Raw genomic sequence first — 14,634 nt, 5'->3', positions numbered from 1 at the left:
CCCCCCAATGTACCTGAAGAATTGCTACTTATATCAATGCCTCACCTAACCATAAGTTTCTCTTCGGAGCCCTTTACTTCTCTTGTTAGTTTTCTGCATGTCTTAGTTTCTGCTTTATACTCATTACTTCATTCTCTTCTTTCTCCCTTTCTTCCTAACGTTAATGTTGATGAAATAAGTTGAATGAATGGAAACTAACCAGCTCCCCAAAACAAACAAAATGATCATACTTACAAGTTGGCTTATTTCTACTGTATCAGCAGAATTGATCTGTCAGCCTGTCAATTATTAGCAGTTTATGTTGTAGTTAATATAAGAATATATTGTCAAATCAGAAACATTAAGCAGTTACTTCAAACACTTTCTGGTTTGTAATTTAGGTTGCTTCATTTCCTGTTTCTTTTTTCTTGGTGGCAGAGAGTCTGGTTGATTCTAATAGTGATGAGTCAGATTCAGATCAGTCTGATGTTCCAGAGCTGGACTCTGAAATTGAACAAGAGACACAGATCACCTATCGTCGACAGGTAAAGATTTTAGTTTTAATGGAATGCCTCCCAGGGTTTAAGTTAGTCTTTCACAAAGACCTGTTGAAAACTGAAAACTGGGGAGACTGAGAGCTGAGGAGGAACAGACCAAAACCTTTAGAATTGTTATTATCTGATGCATTCAAAATATTAAGATACGATAGAGAAAAAAAAAGTGATTACATGTATTCCTAGCATGTTCTATTAGAGTTTTGGTTGTAATTTAAAAACAAGTTACACTATACGATAACCAGCTACAGTTATTGGAGATTTTTTTCAATGATGTCAGTATAACATTTTTGTGGATGATAACTGTGGCTGAATTCTCAGAAACATGCTTTTCTTATGAATCTCTTAATTTATAAGTGTGTTCTTTCTTAAAGGTTTACAAAGAAGATCTACCTCAACTTAAAGAGCAATGCAAAGAAAAAAGAAAAAGTGCAGCTTCTAAGAGACGAGAGCGAGCTCCAGGGAACAGTATAAGATTACATTTTGTTCATGGGTATGAAAACTAGGATTCTTTAAAATATACAAGCAGACTGTTTGTGTTTTGTAGATTGGTGTTTATAATTTAATAATCTGGTGAAAGACTTTTAGGTCAGTTGCTTTGTGATTTATTGTTTTTATTTGTTTCTGTAAAAATAAATGTACGCTAAATTAATAGAAAGCTTTGATGCCAAGCTAGACTGATTCTGAACATGAATTCTGAAGTGAATTTGCACTGAAACTTTAGCTGATACTTACTATTTGAATAGAAGTGACTAAATACAATATTTGGTTATCACCTGTATTTTTCAGTATCTGGAAAGTAATAGCTCTCTTTGGTGTATTATTTTGGAAGCTATGACAGAAACTTGGTGTAGCTGCAGATGACTGGGTTCTGTGCTAAGTGGTGTTTCTATCAGTGTTTTATTTAAAAAAAAAAAAAAAGTATAAACTGTCTGTACCTAATCTGAAACAATTTACACGTTCCTCCATTTAGGAATTAAATTTAATTCTTAATAGGTACTGTAAGTGTGTTAAAATTCAGTTTCATTCTCTTTTTTGTGCTGATTTGAGTAACAAAATGACTTTCAGATACATCTTTGAAATCTTATGATTTTGTCTTTAGGATTGGTAGTCTCCCATAACTCTTCATAAGTGAAGACTTTGTCATGAGAACAAAGATGTGATGTTTTAAAGCAAACTGGCAGTAGATGTTACTACATTACAATAATGATCAGAAATATAAATTTGCTTGATACAAAGCAAACCCAAAGCCTTTATTAAATTAAGACATTGGAAATCAGGTAATGCTCAAAAGATACCCCTTTGCAGGAATACAACTTCTTTTTAGAGATAACTAAATGCACAAATAAGTTACTGATACTATCTATCTTTATAATGACACATAAACAATTTTAGAAGGGCTCCACATGGGATGCTTAACAAATGAATTGACTAAGAATAGTTAATCATTCAACTCAGCGATTTTGTCTATAGACCGGCTTGGAGTCTGAGGAATAGCTTTGGAAATAATGAGAACTGGGAAGCTTGGTACAGGGTTGGTTTTTTATTTCTATTTTTGATGCTCCAGAATTCTCAGTTGAAGATTTTTATATCTGTGTAGAAAATGCATTAAGGTGGGTAGCTATATGTAGTCTTTAAAATTTGGTCTAAGAATCAAACCAAATGATCCTGAAGAAGATGTAGCACAAGCAAGGGCCCTGGATCTTTGGGATTATTGTTATTTCCTTCACAACAGAAGTGAAGCTTGACCAGAATATCCAGGAATGACCAGAAGTAGAATGTCCAGTTGAGTTCTGTCTGGTTACCCAATGGGCATCAAGGAAACTAATGAAGAATCCATGCTGAACAACAGATTTTTCTCAATGTCCAGGCTGTTAACTTTAAAGTGACCCACATCCAAGTGAGTAATAGGCATATTCTCTGATTCAGGAAGTCTGCTTTGCTTCGTCTTTCTTTAGCTGCAATGGAAATGTCTTGGATGTTCCTTGAAAGTGTAAAAGGTGGTGCTTTTTTGAACTAGGGGAATAGGAAGCTCTTTTTCCTTTGTTTTTGAGCACATTGGTTTTGTGTTTTGAATTTGTCAACTGCCTTGAAAGATGAACTTTTAAAAATCTCTTCATATCCTGTACTAAATCTTTTAAACTTCTGGTTACTTCCTGTTTTGGAAGGGGATAAAAACAATAATGCTGAGTATGTGAGCCAGCCACTGACTGATATGGATGAAAAAGCAACTTCTATTAACAGGTTAATCTTTGAGTGCAGCTTTCGCTAAGAGGTCTGATGCAGTCGTGATCAGGAACGTATTAAAGTGGTATACTAGTTTGGCCTCTTTTTGACTATTCCTGTATTTTCTTGCTGCCATGTCTTTGAAGTGGTGGTGGTTCAGAAACGTCAGAAGGATACATCTTTTGAGATACTCAGAGGACCCCCTTTCTCAGACTCAATGCTTATAATACTTTCTTTTTGCTGGCAGGGAATAAGGCTGCAAATGTAATACTTAGATCCTGTATTCTCTCAAAGCTATGCTGCTGGTCTCACAAGAATGATTTTTTTTTTTTTTTTTTTAATATTCAAAAGATTTAAGCAAAATCTAGTTTGAGTTTCAGGATATTCGTTGAACTGACCTTATCATAAGATGAAATTTGGTTATGGTTTTAAGATGACATGGGATTTCTCATGCTCTTAAATGAGAGTCTTACGGCACCTTGCATGGATTCCTACCACATGGCTACAAACACCTACAAATAACATCTGAAGGGAGTAAGCTCTGAGTGGGTCCTGTTGAGAAAACACTATTGCCATGCGAAAGTATTTAAAAAAAACAACCAACCAACCAAACTCTACCTTTGTGCTAAAGACTCTGACCTCAGCCATGTTTAGTTTGACATTTGGTTCTTCTGGAGATTTCTGTGGGAGGATTGCACTACGTTCAGAAATTTCCCATATATACTTTGAAGAATAACATACAAATTTTGAAACTCTTACAGCATCAGACTAACTATGGACATTGACTCTTTTCCCAGAGAGGACACTACTTGTGAAGTTGCCCCTTAGTTGGCTATAGATGTGTAACTTGCAAGTGTGGGTAGGATCCAGCTTCAGGTTAAAGAATTTACAATTGTGTGCCTAAAAGTAGGTGGTTTTATGTGTGTATCTAAACTTCTGTCACAGTCTATGGAGATCCAGTCAGTAGTCAGTGGAGCATAAGGAGTGATTTGGCTCAAGTAAAATTAAATGCTGATGGTTGGTCAGCTGAGTAGCCCTGCAGGTTCCATTGACTGTATTGACTAGAACACTGTTGATCAAAATATAGGTGTTAATATATCTAACACACATGTGAACATCTATGTTTACATGTCTTAATCTCAAACTGAATCCAGTCTCTGCTTTTCATGACCTTGGTAATGGCAAATTTTTTTTCCTACATAGCATTGAGGTAGCTATCTTTTCTTCTGAAAGTTACTGTTGTATTAACTTGAATCAGTCCTGAATTGATGGTTTGATTAGCTGTTACTGAAGACCACTTGAAAACACCAACTGCTGCAGAATGCAGTGTTATGTTTATTGTGCCTTGTTATATATTATCCGGTAGCTATGATGTAGAGCTTGCTTTCATTATTATTTAGTTTCTAGCTGCTAATCAAGATGTCTTGTAAATTACTTCTGTGGTTTGTTTTCTGCATGTGAAGAAATTGTTTCTCTTTGTGCTTTTTCTAAGATTAGCTAATAATCTCAGTTCTAAATTGGTTTAATAACACAGAGCTGTAAATATTTTGGAACTGTGTAGCATATTCTCAGGGAATGATCTTGTACACTGAAACATGCTTCTTTTCATCTGTGCTTGAACTGTCTAAGCCCATCACTTTATGCTTCCAGTGAAAAGTACCTATATAGTCAGGGAGTTAGTGAACTGGCATGTGGGAAAGACCAGATGTGTTTAACTGGGTTACAGAATGTCTTTGTACTGTGTGATATTTTGGCAAAATACATTTTATTTTAATTTTAAACAACTGATTGTACACCTATTTTTTTTATAACTGGAGGAAATGAACTAAAATCTAAAGTCTGATCATAAAAAGTCATAGATACGAGTAAAGAGAACTATTTCCCTGCATCTTAGATACATTTTGGATGGTTTGGGTAGTCCTGTGATATATGGCATTAATGTATGACAAGAGCTGGGAAAATTCTGAATTTCTGGGTTGCAGGTAGAAGGATCTGAGACCCATTTGCTGTCTTAATGCTTTTTACTTTTGTAGGTGACTGCTAAGCTTGTAAGAAATTGCTCAATGTTCAGTATTTCTAAAGCATTATTTCTTTCAGCATACATGTTTTTGTAGCTGCTTTTTAAAATATTCTCATTTAGGGTGCATATTTAGCATTTTTTTAATTATTCTGTTTTTGTATTCTGTATTCCTTTAATTTGCAAAGGAAATCCAGTATTTTTAACAGAGCACAGTGCAGTGAAGCACAGGAAAATGACATCTGAGCAGCGATAGGTCCAGATATCATTTTTGGCATTGTGCCTGCCTTTATAATCCCTGCCCCTCACTGAATGTTGTCATGTCCTTAAACTGTTGAATTTGCATACTGTGATAGGTTATTTTTGTTTTCTCTCTTCATAGTTACTGTAGGTCATTGTATATTATGTCCCTTTAAAAACTAGTGGCTGGACATCAAAGGGTGCAGCCAGGCAGGGCAAGCAGGCAGTATTTTGGGTCAGGCAGAACCAGCTTCAAAACATCTGCACATGTTGCTGCTGGGGGAAGTTGTTAGTTCAGGATATGGGTGGAGGGAAAGTGAAGCTTGACTGAAGAGTCTACACCTGTATTGTGAGTCTAAGTTGTTGATCACTTTGCGAAGAGCAGGGAGCAGACATATAGCTGAGCCTCAGACCTAGTGGAAAGAGAAGAGATTTTTCTAGAGACCCTGAAGGGACAGTAACTCAGGAGACACTGAAAAGTTGCTGGACTGGGACCAAACCTGAAGTTAAGAACCTGCCTGTGAGTGCCAATCTAAACAGTGGGTTGGAAGGAGACTTATTTAAAAGTTTTTATTTCTGTGCTATCACAGTTTTTGCTGGTTTAAGAAGTTCACTTTGCTTGTTCGTGATCTAATGAGACCCAGCTTTAGACTACACAGTATCACAGACAGTACAAAACTGGGAGAATTGGCTGGTACACCATATGGCTGTGCTGCCATCGAGAGTGACCTGGACAGGCTAGAGAACTGCACAGGGAGGAATCTCATGAACTTCAAAAAGGGGAAATGCAGTGTTCTGCATCTGGGGAGGAATGGACCTGGACCATTTGCTGGTCTGTTTAATAACTTTGTGAGATGATTTTAGCAATTTTTCTCTAATCACATATGATCTGACATAAGTACCATTGCATGTAGTGTAGGTGAGCCAACAGAAATACAGCCTATTCAACCCTGGTCCAGGTATGTGCTGTTTTCCGGTAATGCTTAGGTCTGGATCTATATGGATCCATAGCTGGAGTTTTCAGAATAGTATTCATTAAGCTAAAGTTGGTCAACTGTCTTAAAGATTAATTACTTGACCAGTGCATATGGTTGCACCATGTACACAAGGAAAGCTATGTATAATTTTATGAAAGACTTTTCTACTGGACTGCATAATTTCTGTGTCATTCAAACCTTTTAAGTGTCTCATATGCAGTAATTATCTTAATGTTATCCCATTCATTTTGTGTATGACACTTACTGGTATGTGTACAGATGCATCTTTTTCTTATGTGATACTTTAAACACCTGCACTATTGCAAAAAGATCCTGCATTTGTTTTCTTCTTAAAAAATAATGTAATTTGTTCTGATGATGTGTGCTTTTAATTAAGCAAAGAAATTAATATCATGAGAAGTGTAACATAGACATTAGAGATTTCTGTTAGCTTGCAGTTGCTGATGGTGAAAGTTTAGTTATTTTGTTTGCCAAGAATGACTTACTGATCATTTTCAGGGCTTTTTTTCAACTAGTTCAATTAGAAGTTGGGTGCAAAAATACTTAGGTAGAGCCTTATGATCCCTAAATAAACATAATTCATGGCCGATTCAAACACATTCAAGTGATATTCCCTTCCTGTAAATTTAACTATCTATTTAGAAATGTAACCAGATTTTTTATATACCAGAAATGTAACCAGATGCAAACCTGCATCTTTGTAAAAGAATTAAAAAATTGATTTAGTGAATATCTGTAAGAACAGAAGAAGGAACAGAAAGAAGTTAGCTGGGGAATTAATAGCATAGAAACAGGATGTGTCAGGAGTATATGGAGTATTGTTTATGTCAGAAGAAAGGAAGGAATGAATTTAAATTACACATTTTTAAATGTTGTCTCCATTGACTGGCAAGGATAGCATTGCTAAAAACACTTATTTAAAACTTGCTTGCTTGTTTAATGGTTTTTAGGTTTCTGAGCCTCTTAAATTACTTCTGAGCATAGGACCCTAGCCTTTTTGAAAATACCACCTTTGGTTTTTATGGGGTACTGAATCTTAATCACACCTAGGAAGAAATGTGTATACTGTGATAGTGCATACAGACTTCAGTTGGGAATTGGCTGCTCGTGCCAGTTGCTGTATCAGTACAGAAAGGAGGCAGGTTTTCCTTCAGAAAAGAAACTGATGTGGAATAACATTTATGCATTTGTTTTCTGTTAGCAAGTTTCCAGAAACTTTCAGTGTTATGATATTTGTGTTGTCCACATTCTTGTGGAAACTTTTGCTGCTTGATTTTTGAGCAGTAAGAGAGCAAAAATGTCTGAAGTATTAGTTTTGGCTATTTCATTTAATTACATGTTGCATGCTCGAATTCTCCTTGTGGTCTGAAAAAATTACTAGCTATTACTTCCTCTTCTGAACTAGCTGTGGAGAGTAACTATTAAATAGCAGCCACTTTCAAACTAATGCTAGTAGTACTGATGTCTGAATTGTAAATGACATTGATAAATTAGTGTTTCTTTGGGAAAATATGTTAATAATCTTAAACCACCAAAACAATAATTGGTAAGTAATCTGAGTTTTCACATGTGCAAAATGCATCTTGCATAATTTTATCTCAAAGTTTCAGTATATATGGTTATGACCTTGATGAGTAAACTTTTTTTCTTTAATTAGATACAGAGGTTACGACTGTCGAAGCAATTTATTTTACACTCAGACGGGTGAAATTGTATACCATGTTGCAGCAGTGGGAGTGGTGTACAATCGACAGCAGAACACACAGCGCTTTTATCTAGGTCATGATGATGACATTCTTTGCCTTGCTATTCATCCCTTAAAGGACTATGTGGCAACAGGCCAGGTAGGATGCGTGTTTATCTGCAATAAGAATCTGAAGTTGTTACTGCTGAATTTAGAAAAGCCTATTTTGGAGGAAGGAAGTCCAGTCTACATTTATTCAGGTGAAGGACTGCACTTCTGTTCCAGATGGCATCATGTTAAAAAAATGCATCATAAGTGTTTTTTCCAGTTCTTTATATTAATTCTGATAAAAGTCTTTAGTTGATAGTTTTTTTGAACCTCTCTTTTATTTAAGAATAGATACATATTTTTTATTCAGCATTATGGTGCTCCTCCGCTGTAACAAGTGGAGGAAATGTGCAATTAAAATATATTTTTTTAGTATCTTAGTTGTGAAGTTAGCTATGTTATTATTACATTCATGTATTATTACATAACATGAAGTTAGCAGTTGTTACTACATTCTGGTATTTCAGTTTCATGCACTGTGTTTTTGGTTATCACCTATAGCCGAACTATTTACTGTTTGTACATGCAATACAGGTATGTGTGTTGCTAAAGCATTTATAATAGACCCTTTTATCTTTCGCCAGACAGTAATTTTAGGTAAAGTTTTTGCACTCACGTTTTCGGACAAACATCTCTTCCCATAAATGTTTATACACCAGGACTTGAAGGTTTGATTTGATGTTTCAGGGTTATTTAATTATTATTATCTTTATTATTGTTGTTGTTGTTAGTATTATTATAATATAATAAATTGGAGAACATGTGAACTGAAATTTTTGATAGAAGTAAACTTTTGCTTATAATGCCCTTAATATGTGTAAAAAAATATTTGAGATTAACATAAATTTGCATGTCAGTTTAGAGATTAAAGCCTTAAATGTGAGAATTGATTCTATTTAATTTTGGAGTAGTAAAGACTATGAATAAAAATGTGCCTGGATTTACTATATTCTAAAATACCTTATGCTGTCAACAGAAGGACACACTCTGTTACATACTGGTTTTTATATATACACATTATGTTTTATTGTATACTACATTACCTGCAGAAATTAGGTAATGCAGTAATCAAATTCCCCATGCAACACTGGTTCAGATTTTCCTGATAGTGGACATTACGAAAAGCTTTGCAGACATCACATATTAAGTTTGTGGCAAAACCAGAAACAGATCCCAGTTTTCTTGAGTCCTGCCCCCAGTCTTAAACACAGGAGAGTGTTATTCTGGTTTTGCAGCCCTTTTTTGTGTACTGAGGTGCAAAACCTTTGGAATAGCAAATAATCTTGTAAATACCGGCTAATAATGCTTGTACATAGTTGAAAAGAACAAGCTATATTCCATTTCTTACCAAGTTCTGGTTACCTGCATTAGTGCCATTCTAGTAGAGATTACTCCACAGGTATCAATGCATTAGAATCTCACTTGTAGGCACTTGCAATGACACCAGAAAGCAACAGAAATCACCTTGATTTCTCAGACATAGAGTAGCTTACATGCTAGCAATAAAAATAACCTTTTATTTTTAGACAGGGAACAATTGATAGAGAATTGGTGGAATAAATATGGCACAGTGCAATCAATGAAGGGCACTCCCCCCCCCCCCCCCCCCGCCAAGGACGACTCTAGTTAATTGTGATTAATGTGCCTAAGTTCTTTGAAGGGAAGAAAGAGCCAGCTGGGGAGTGGTATTTCTAAAGCAGGAGAAGGAATAATATACTGCTAGCCAGACAGAAGTAATACTAGGAAAATTTTGTATCACCATAAATTTTTCAAATACTTTTAAAAGTATTTGTCAATATTATACTTTTAAACAACTGTGTGAAGTAACTGAGAAATTTAAAAAAATGGTTATAAATATGTATACTTTCAGGTTGGTCGAGATTCCTCAGTACACATTTGGGATACAGAAACAATAAAACCACTCTCAGTATTAAAGGGCTATCACCAGTACGGTGTTTGTGCTGTTGATTTTTCAGGTAATAAGTATTTATTTATTTATTTATATACAATTTTCCTCTTCTGTATGAAAATACAAGCTAATCAGTTCTAATGAGCAATTGGTAATGCCTTTAAACTGAAGATTTTATATTAAAAATATTCTTCAGTAATCAATGTCAAATGAGAGAGGCTGTCTTAAAGTGATCGTTCATTAAAAAGAGCTCCTGTGGAGTCTTGCACATCAGGAAATGCAAGAACAGGTTCTGTGCCGTTTAATAGCTGAGCTGATCACTTTGGAATTTCTTTTGGTTGTGTGAAGCAGGCACACAGATCTTGAGTGTTATGTCTGCATTACAACTGTGTAAGCAAATTTTTGAGCAAATTGATCAGGTGTGCTTTTTTTTTTTTTTAATTAAATCCTGCGAGCCAATTTGGTAGCACACTGATAAATTCAGAAAGTCCAGTTATTCAGTTCTTCTAGGCAGAAACCCAGCCTCTCTCTCTACCTTATACTAACATAAGAGACTGTCGGTTAAATTTTTTGAGATTTTTGCACCCCATACGTTGAATTCCTGTACCAATGTTAAATTTCCTCTTCGCCACTGGCTTATTTTCATTCTTCAATTGTTTGGATTTACTAAATAGGATTTCTTACCTCACAGTGAAGATGTGTGATCACAAAGATGAGCAGTTTGGGGTCTTTGCTTCTTACCTTTCTTTGGTTCTCCTTTTTCAAGATAGGAATCTCATTTCCCAAATTCTGGCATGGATGCATAGCAATTTCAAAGATAGGATACATGTCAGAAAGTCATTGATCACGAGTGAGCACAAATAACTTCTTTCTTGGAGGTTAATGTGGGATACGTGTCAGAGCTTCTCAAAGATTTCACACTATTACTAAGTTTAAGGATATTTTATAAACTTCATGATATTGCTTCAACACTTTCCTGTTTAGAAATCAACAGGGATTTGCAGAGTGAACAGAAAATTCTCACAGTACAACCTGTGATGAAGGTTTTTGTGCAACTATGTCAGCAACTAGCTGAACAAAGGATTTGATACAAACACAGAGAATCTAAGTGGAATTTTTAGACAGGGTAACTTAAAGTCCTAAACTCCATCCAACTGACCACTCAAGTTTGAAAGCAGACAACAGATGTGCCTCTAAGCACACGTCATACGATTATTTACCTGTTTGTACATTCTTCTTATAATACTTGTGAAGTTATAATATTCTTTAATATGGTTTCTTATTATTGCAACATAATGTTATCCATCTACTCTCTTAATAATAAATTTAATTTTCTAGCGGATGGGAAACGATTGGCTTCTGTTGGAATAGATGACAATCACACTATTGTACTCTGGGATTGGAAGAAAGGAGAAAAGCTTTCAGCAGTAAGGTAGGAATTTAACTTTGTTTTAAAATTTGTACCTAGAATTACTGTCAAATGACAGTAAGTAAAATATTTTCATTAAAGAATAATAGTTCTCTAATAAATTAGCAGTTTCTGTAACTTAAGTGGTACAGGCGATAACATTTAGCACAGACTTAAAACTTTCTTTGGAAGGAAAAACTGAAGCTCTGATAGAGTCAACAAGAATTATTACAGTGACAGCTCAACGGGTGAGGTAAGACGTAGAAGACAAAGTTTATTTACATTTATTTGGTGTGTTCTGAAATAATTTCTTTAGAACTTACTCCATGCACTTCTGTTGGCACTCCCAAAGATGGTGATGTATGCTCTGCTTTTCAGAACTCTTTCATCAGAGGTCACGTCTTTCTTGGGATAGTAGTTTGCAGTCGTTTTGCTCAGTTCTCTTTTCTTCAAGGTTCTCTCTTTTTGCTTGCAGAGTCCTGAGCAGCCTGATCTAACTTTGAAGTTAGTTCTGCTTTTAACAGGAAGTTGGACTAAATAACTTCCAAGGGTTAAATAATTTGGAAGTTTCTTTGGCTCTGCACAGAGTATTTCATATAAGTTTATTAACTAGAGTTTTAATCTACAAGATAGTCTCTTGTTTCTAATGTTGAGTAGTGATTTTGAAACCCTTGTCTTTGTTGTTTCTACGGATCTATTGCTTTAAATAGAGCAGTTATGTAGGTGGGTTTTTCCCCACTCTGTCCGGATTCAGTATGTATATTCTAAATACTGTTCTAGATAGGTTCGAAAGGGATTTATTATTCTCTGCTGATACTTTTAAAATTGTATCAACTTCCTTTTTATCTATTAAGTTCATTATTGCTCTTCAATGACATTTACCTCATTTTCTTCTTAAACACGCTTTGAGTTTCTTATCCACTGAGGAATGAAAATCCTGAATAGATGATGTAGATAAAGAAGAGTACTCCCTTCCCAGTTACTTGTCAGATGCTCAGTTAGCTTGGCTTCTTTGAAGATACTGGTTTGGGCCTCTCATTAGTCTGCCTTTCATGTGATTTTTTTTTTTTTTTTTTTTTTTTAATCCCCCTACTCTCTGAACCCACCAGTCTCACTTAATTCTTTTTTGTAATCAAACTTTAACCACTTTATACTGGATTTAGTTTCTGGAGTGTTTTTCCTCCTACCTACTCAGAAGAATTGAAAAGAATTTTTGAGAGCAGCAGCTATACTTTGAAGATTACAGTGTGAATTTGGAAAGAAACTGGTTCATGGTTTTTGCTACTAGTTCATTTAGTGGTCTGAAAATGACAAAAGGTAAAAGATTATTGCCACTCTTGAACAGGGAGCAAAAATTAGGGATTAGAGGCTCTTCTGCATTTTCAAGAAAAAAAAAAACAAACCTACTAGTGAGCATTGATTTCCTTGCATAGATAGCAAATATAGTTGAAAGCTGTTTTTCAAACTATAGCACTGACGCAAGGCATTGGTTTTATAGAAGCATAGTAAGAAATCTAAAACACACAAGAAGTTTTAATGTTTTTAGAAACAACTGAAATTTCCATTTAAAATTGATAAGCAGCATAAGTTTTATTCTAAGAAGAAAAATAGAAAAATCAATTAAAAGGTGAATGAGAATGGCAATTTATTTTCAAAATCAGAGGCTTTTAAATAAGATTTACAACTTTACACCTTTAAGTTTCATTATGAGCTGTCAGACGTCTAAATGCCATATGCCTAAACTTAATGCAAATATATATTCTTTTGCAAAGAAAATGCCACCTAGTGGATTTCTGAAGTAACATAATTACCTGCTTTGGAAACTGAAGGGTAATGAAAATAGAACAGGACTCAGTATGTGAGTTCTTTGGCTTTCTTCCTCCTCATAATAAATTATTGTTAATAATTTGGAAGTAAATGTTAACAAGATAGAGAAGATAGTTATATTTTTATTTAAAATATTTTGCTTTGCATTTCAGGGGAAGCAAAGATAAGATTTTTGTTGTTAAGATTAATCCTTATATGCCTGATAAATTGATTACAGCTGGAATTAAACACATGAAATTCTGGCGTAGAGCAGGTAAGGAAACTTCTCAGAATTACAGCATTTTCTGTTACTTGAAGTATAAATACTGCATCTCTTATAGTATGTTTCATGCATTAAAGGCAAATGTTTTCTCTGTATACCTCTCTAAGTTAGTTTTGCCCTGGTAGAAATAATGTTAATTGGCATTATGGTATTAGTGGGAATGCTTTTTAAGATCAATTTGCTATGGAGCTAGAGCTACAGAAGTGGAACAGACCCTGGATTTCCTACTGTCTGTTTTTATATCTGATAATAATATAGCACATCTGTAAATGTTACAGAGCTGCTCTAAAGTCATAGAACAGTTTTTGGAAGAAGGACCTTTAGAACGTGTATGTTATAAAGAGGCAGAAATATAAATAAATCTGAGGTTATAAAAATCCACATACAATAATTCAAAGTGCTTGAAGAGGATACATGTGCCAGTTGAGACCTGTTTGTTTAGATACCTCTGTTGAACGTGACAATTAAAAACCAAGATAAAGCAGCTTGCTTTATCTGCTTGAAAAATTTTGAAGAGTGAAAAATCCATTCCCTGATATTAGTGTGAACTTCATTGTTTCAAACCTCAAAATGTATATAAAGACATATGTGCTACAGAAGACTAGCTTATTTGGTAGGAATGTTCTAATTATTCATGCACAATTTATGCTCACATGAGCCCCTCATAAAGATTAATTGTGGAGAGAAAAGTCTGATGACAAAAATTACACTAGTTTTCTCAGTTCTGGCTCCAACAGAAACTAATCAAGATCGCCTGAGAAGGAAGCTGTTGAAGTCTATGTAAATTATTAATTTTAACAATTGTGCTTGCTATCTATAGAGAGAATAAATGCGTCAGAATATTTACTGAACGAATTACTATAAATTCTTTAGAAAGAAATTTCTAACTGTGATAAAAGCCTGAAGGTGGTGATTTTGAATAAAGAAATGAAATTGTTTAAAATGCCTCTTTCTTTTCTCTGGCATTGCTCAGTCAGCAGAAATAAAATTTCTCTGAAGCTACAGCCCATCTGTGCGAAACTGCAGTGGCACACTGGCTAGGCAGTCACCATGAAACACATTTAGCAGTGTTAATGTGAGGAGTGGAGTATCAGTGCACCTTAACAAATGCCAAGTCTCTGAAATCTGCAGTAGAGCAGGTGCACTTGATTTGAGAAGTAACACCAAAGTATATGCTTTGGACTAAATTTTCATCAGTGCCATGTGATGGCAGATTGGTTCAGAGACCTTGCCTCTCTAAGTACGAGAACGGTATGAAGTGTCAGGTCCTGAGGGGCTTCTGTGTTATACCACATGAAGTTTCTCTGAGGATTGTGAAAATATAAATCTGACTTTCCAGTCAGAAGTTACTATGTCTTATACCTGTCAAATGATTTTAGGTATGTTATTTTAAAGAATTTTTAAACTTACATAGCTGTAACA

The 14,634-nt window shown here is 34.9% G+C and overlaps 1 protein-coding gene across 8 annotated transcripts in view; it reads left to right on the top strand.

The window, feature by feature from the left end:
- EML5 (EMAP like 5) overlaps positions 1–14,634 on the top strand; it is a 119,088-nt gene that overhangs the window by 50,531 nt on the left and 53,923 nt on the right. For all 8 annotated transcript variants that reach the window (XR_008234541.1, XM_052782942.1, XM_052782940.1 and 5 more), the window contains exons 12-17: positions 418–524; positions 908–1,026; positions 7,672–7,858; positions 9,677–9,782; positions 11,054–11,147; positions 13,103–13,203. Coding sequence is in view for 7 of the 8 variants with exons in the window: in XM_052782942.1 (XP_052638902.1) it covers positions 418–524; positions 908–1,026; positions 7,672–7,858; positions 9,677–9,782; positions 11,054–11,147; positions 13,103–13,203 (714 nt within the window). In the remaining variant the exon portion in view is untranslated. The remainder of the gene's footprint in view (positions 1–417; positions 525–907; positions 1,027–7,671; positions 7,859–9,676; positions 9,783–11,053; positions 11,148–13,102; positions 13,204–14,634) is intronic.

This window comes from Harpia harpyja, chromosome 3 (genome assembly GCF_026419915.1).
Source record: "Harpia harpyja isolate bHarHar1 chromosome 3, bHarHar1 primary haplotype, whole genome shotgun sequence".
NCBI lineage: Eukaryota > Metazoa > Chordata > Aves > Accipitriformes > Accipitridae > Harpia > Harpia harpyja.
The sequence above is the reverse complement of the archived record's forward strand: the minus strand, read 5'-3'. Positions and strand labels throughout refer to the sequence as shown.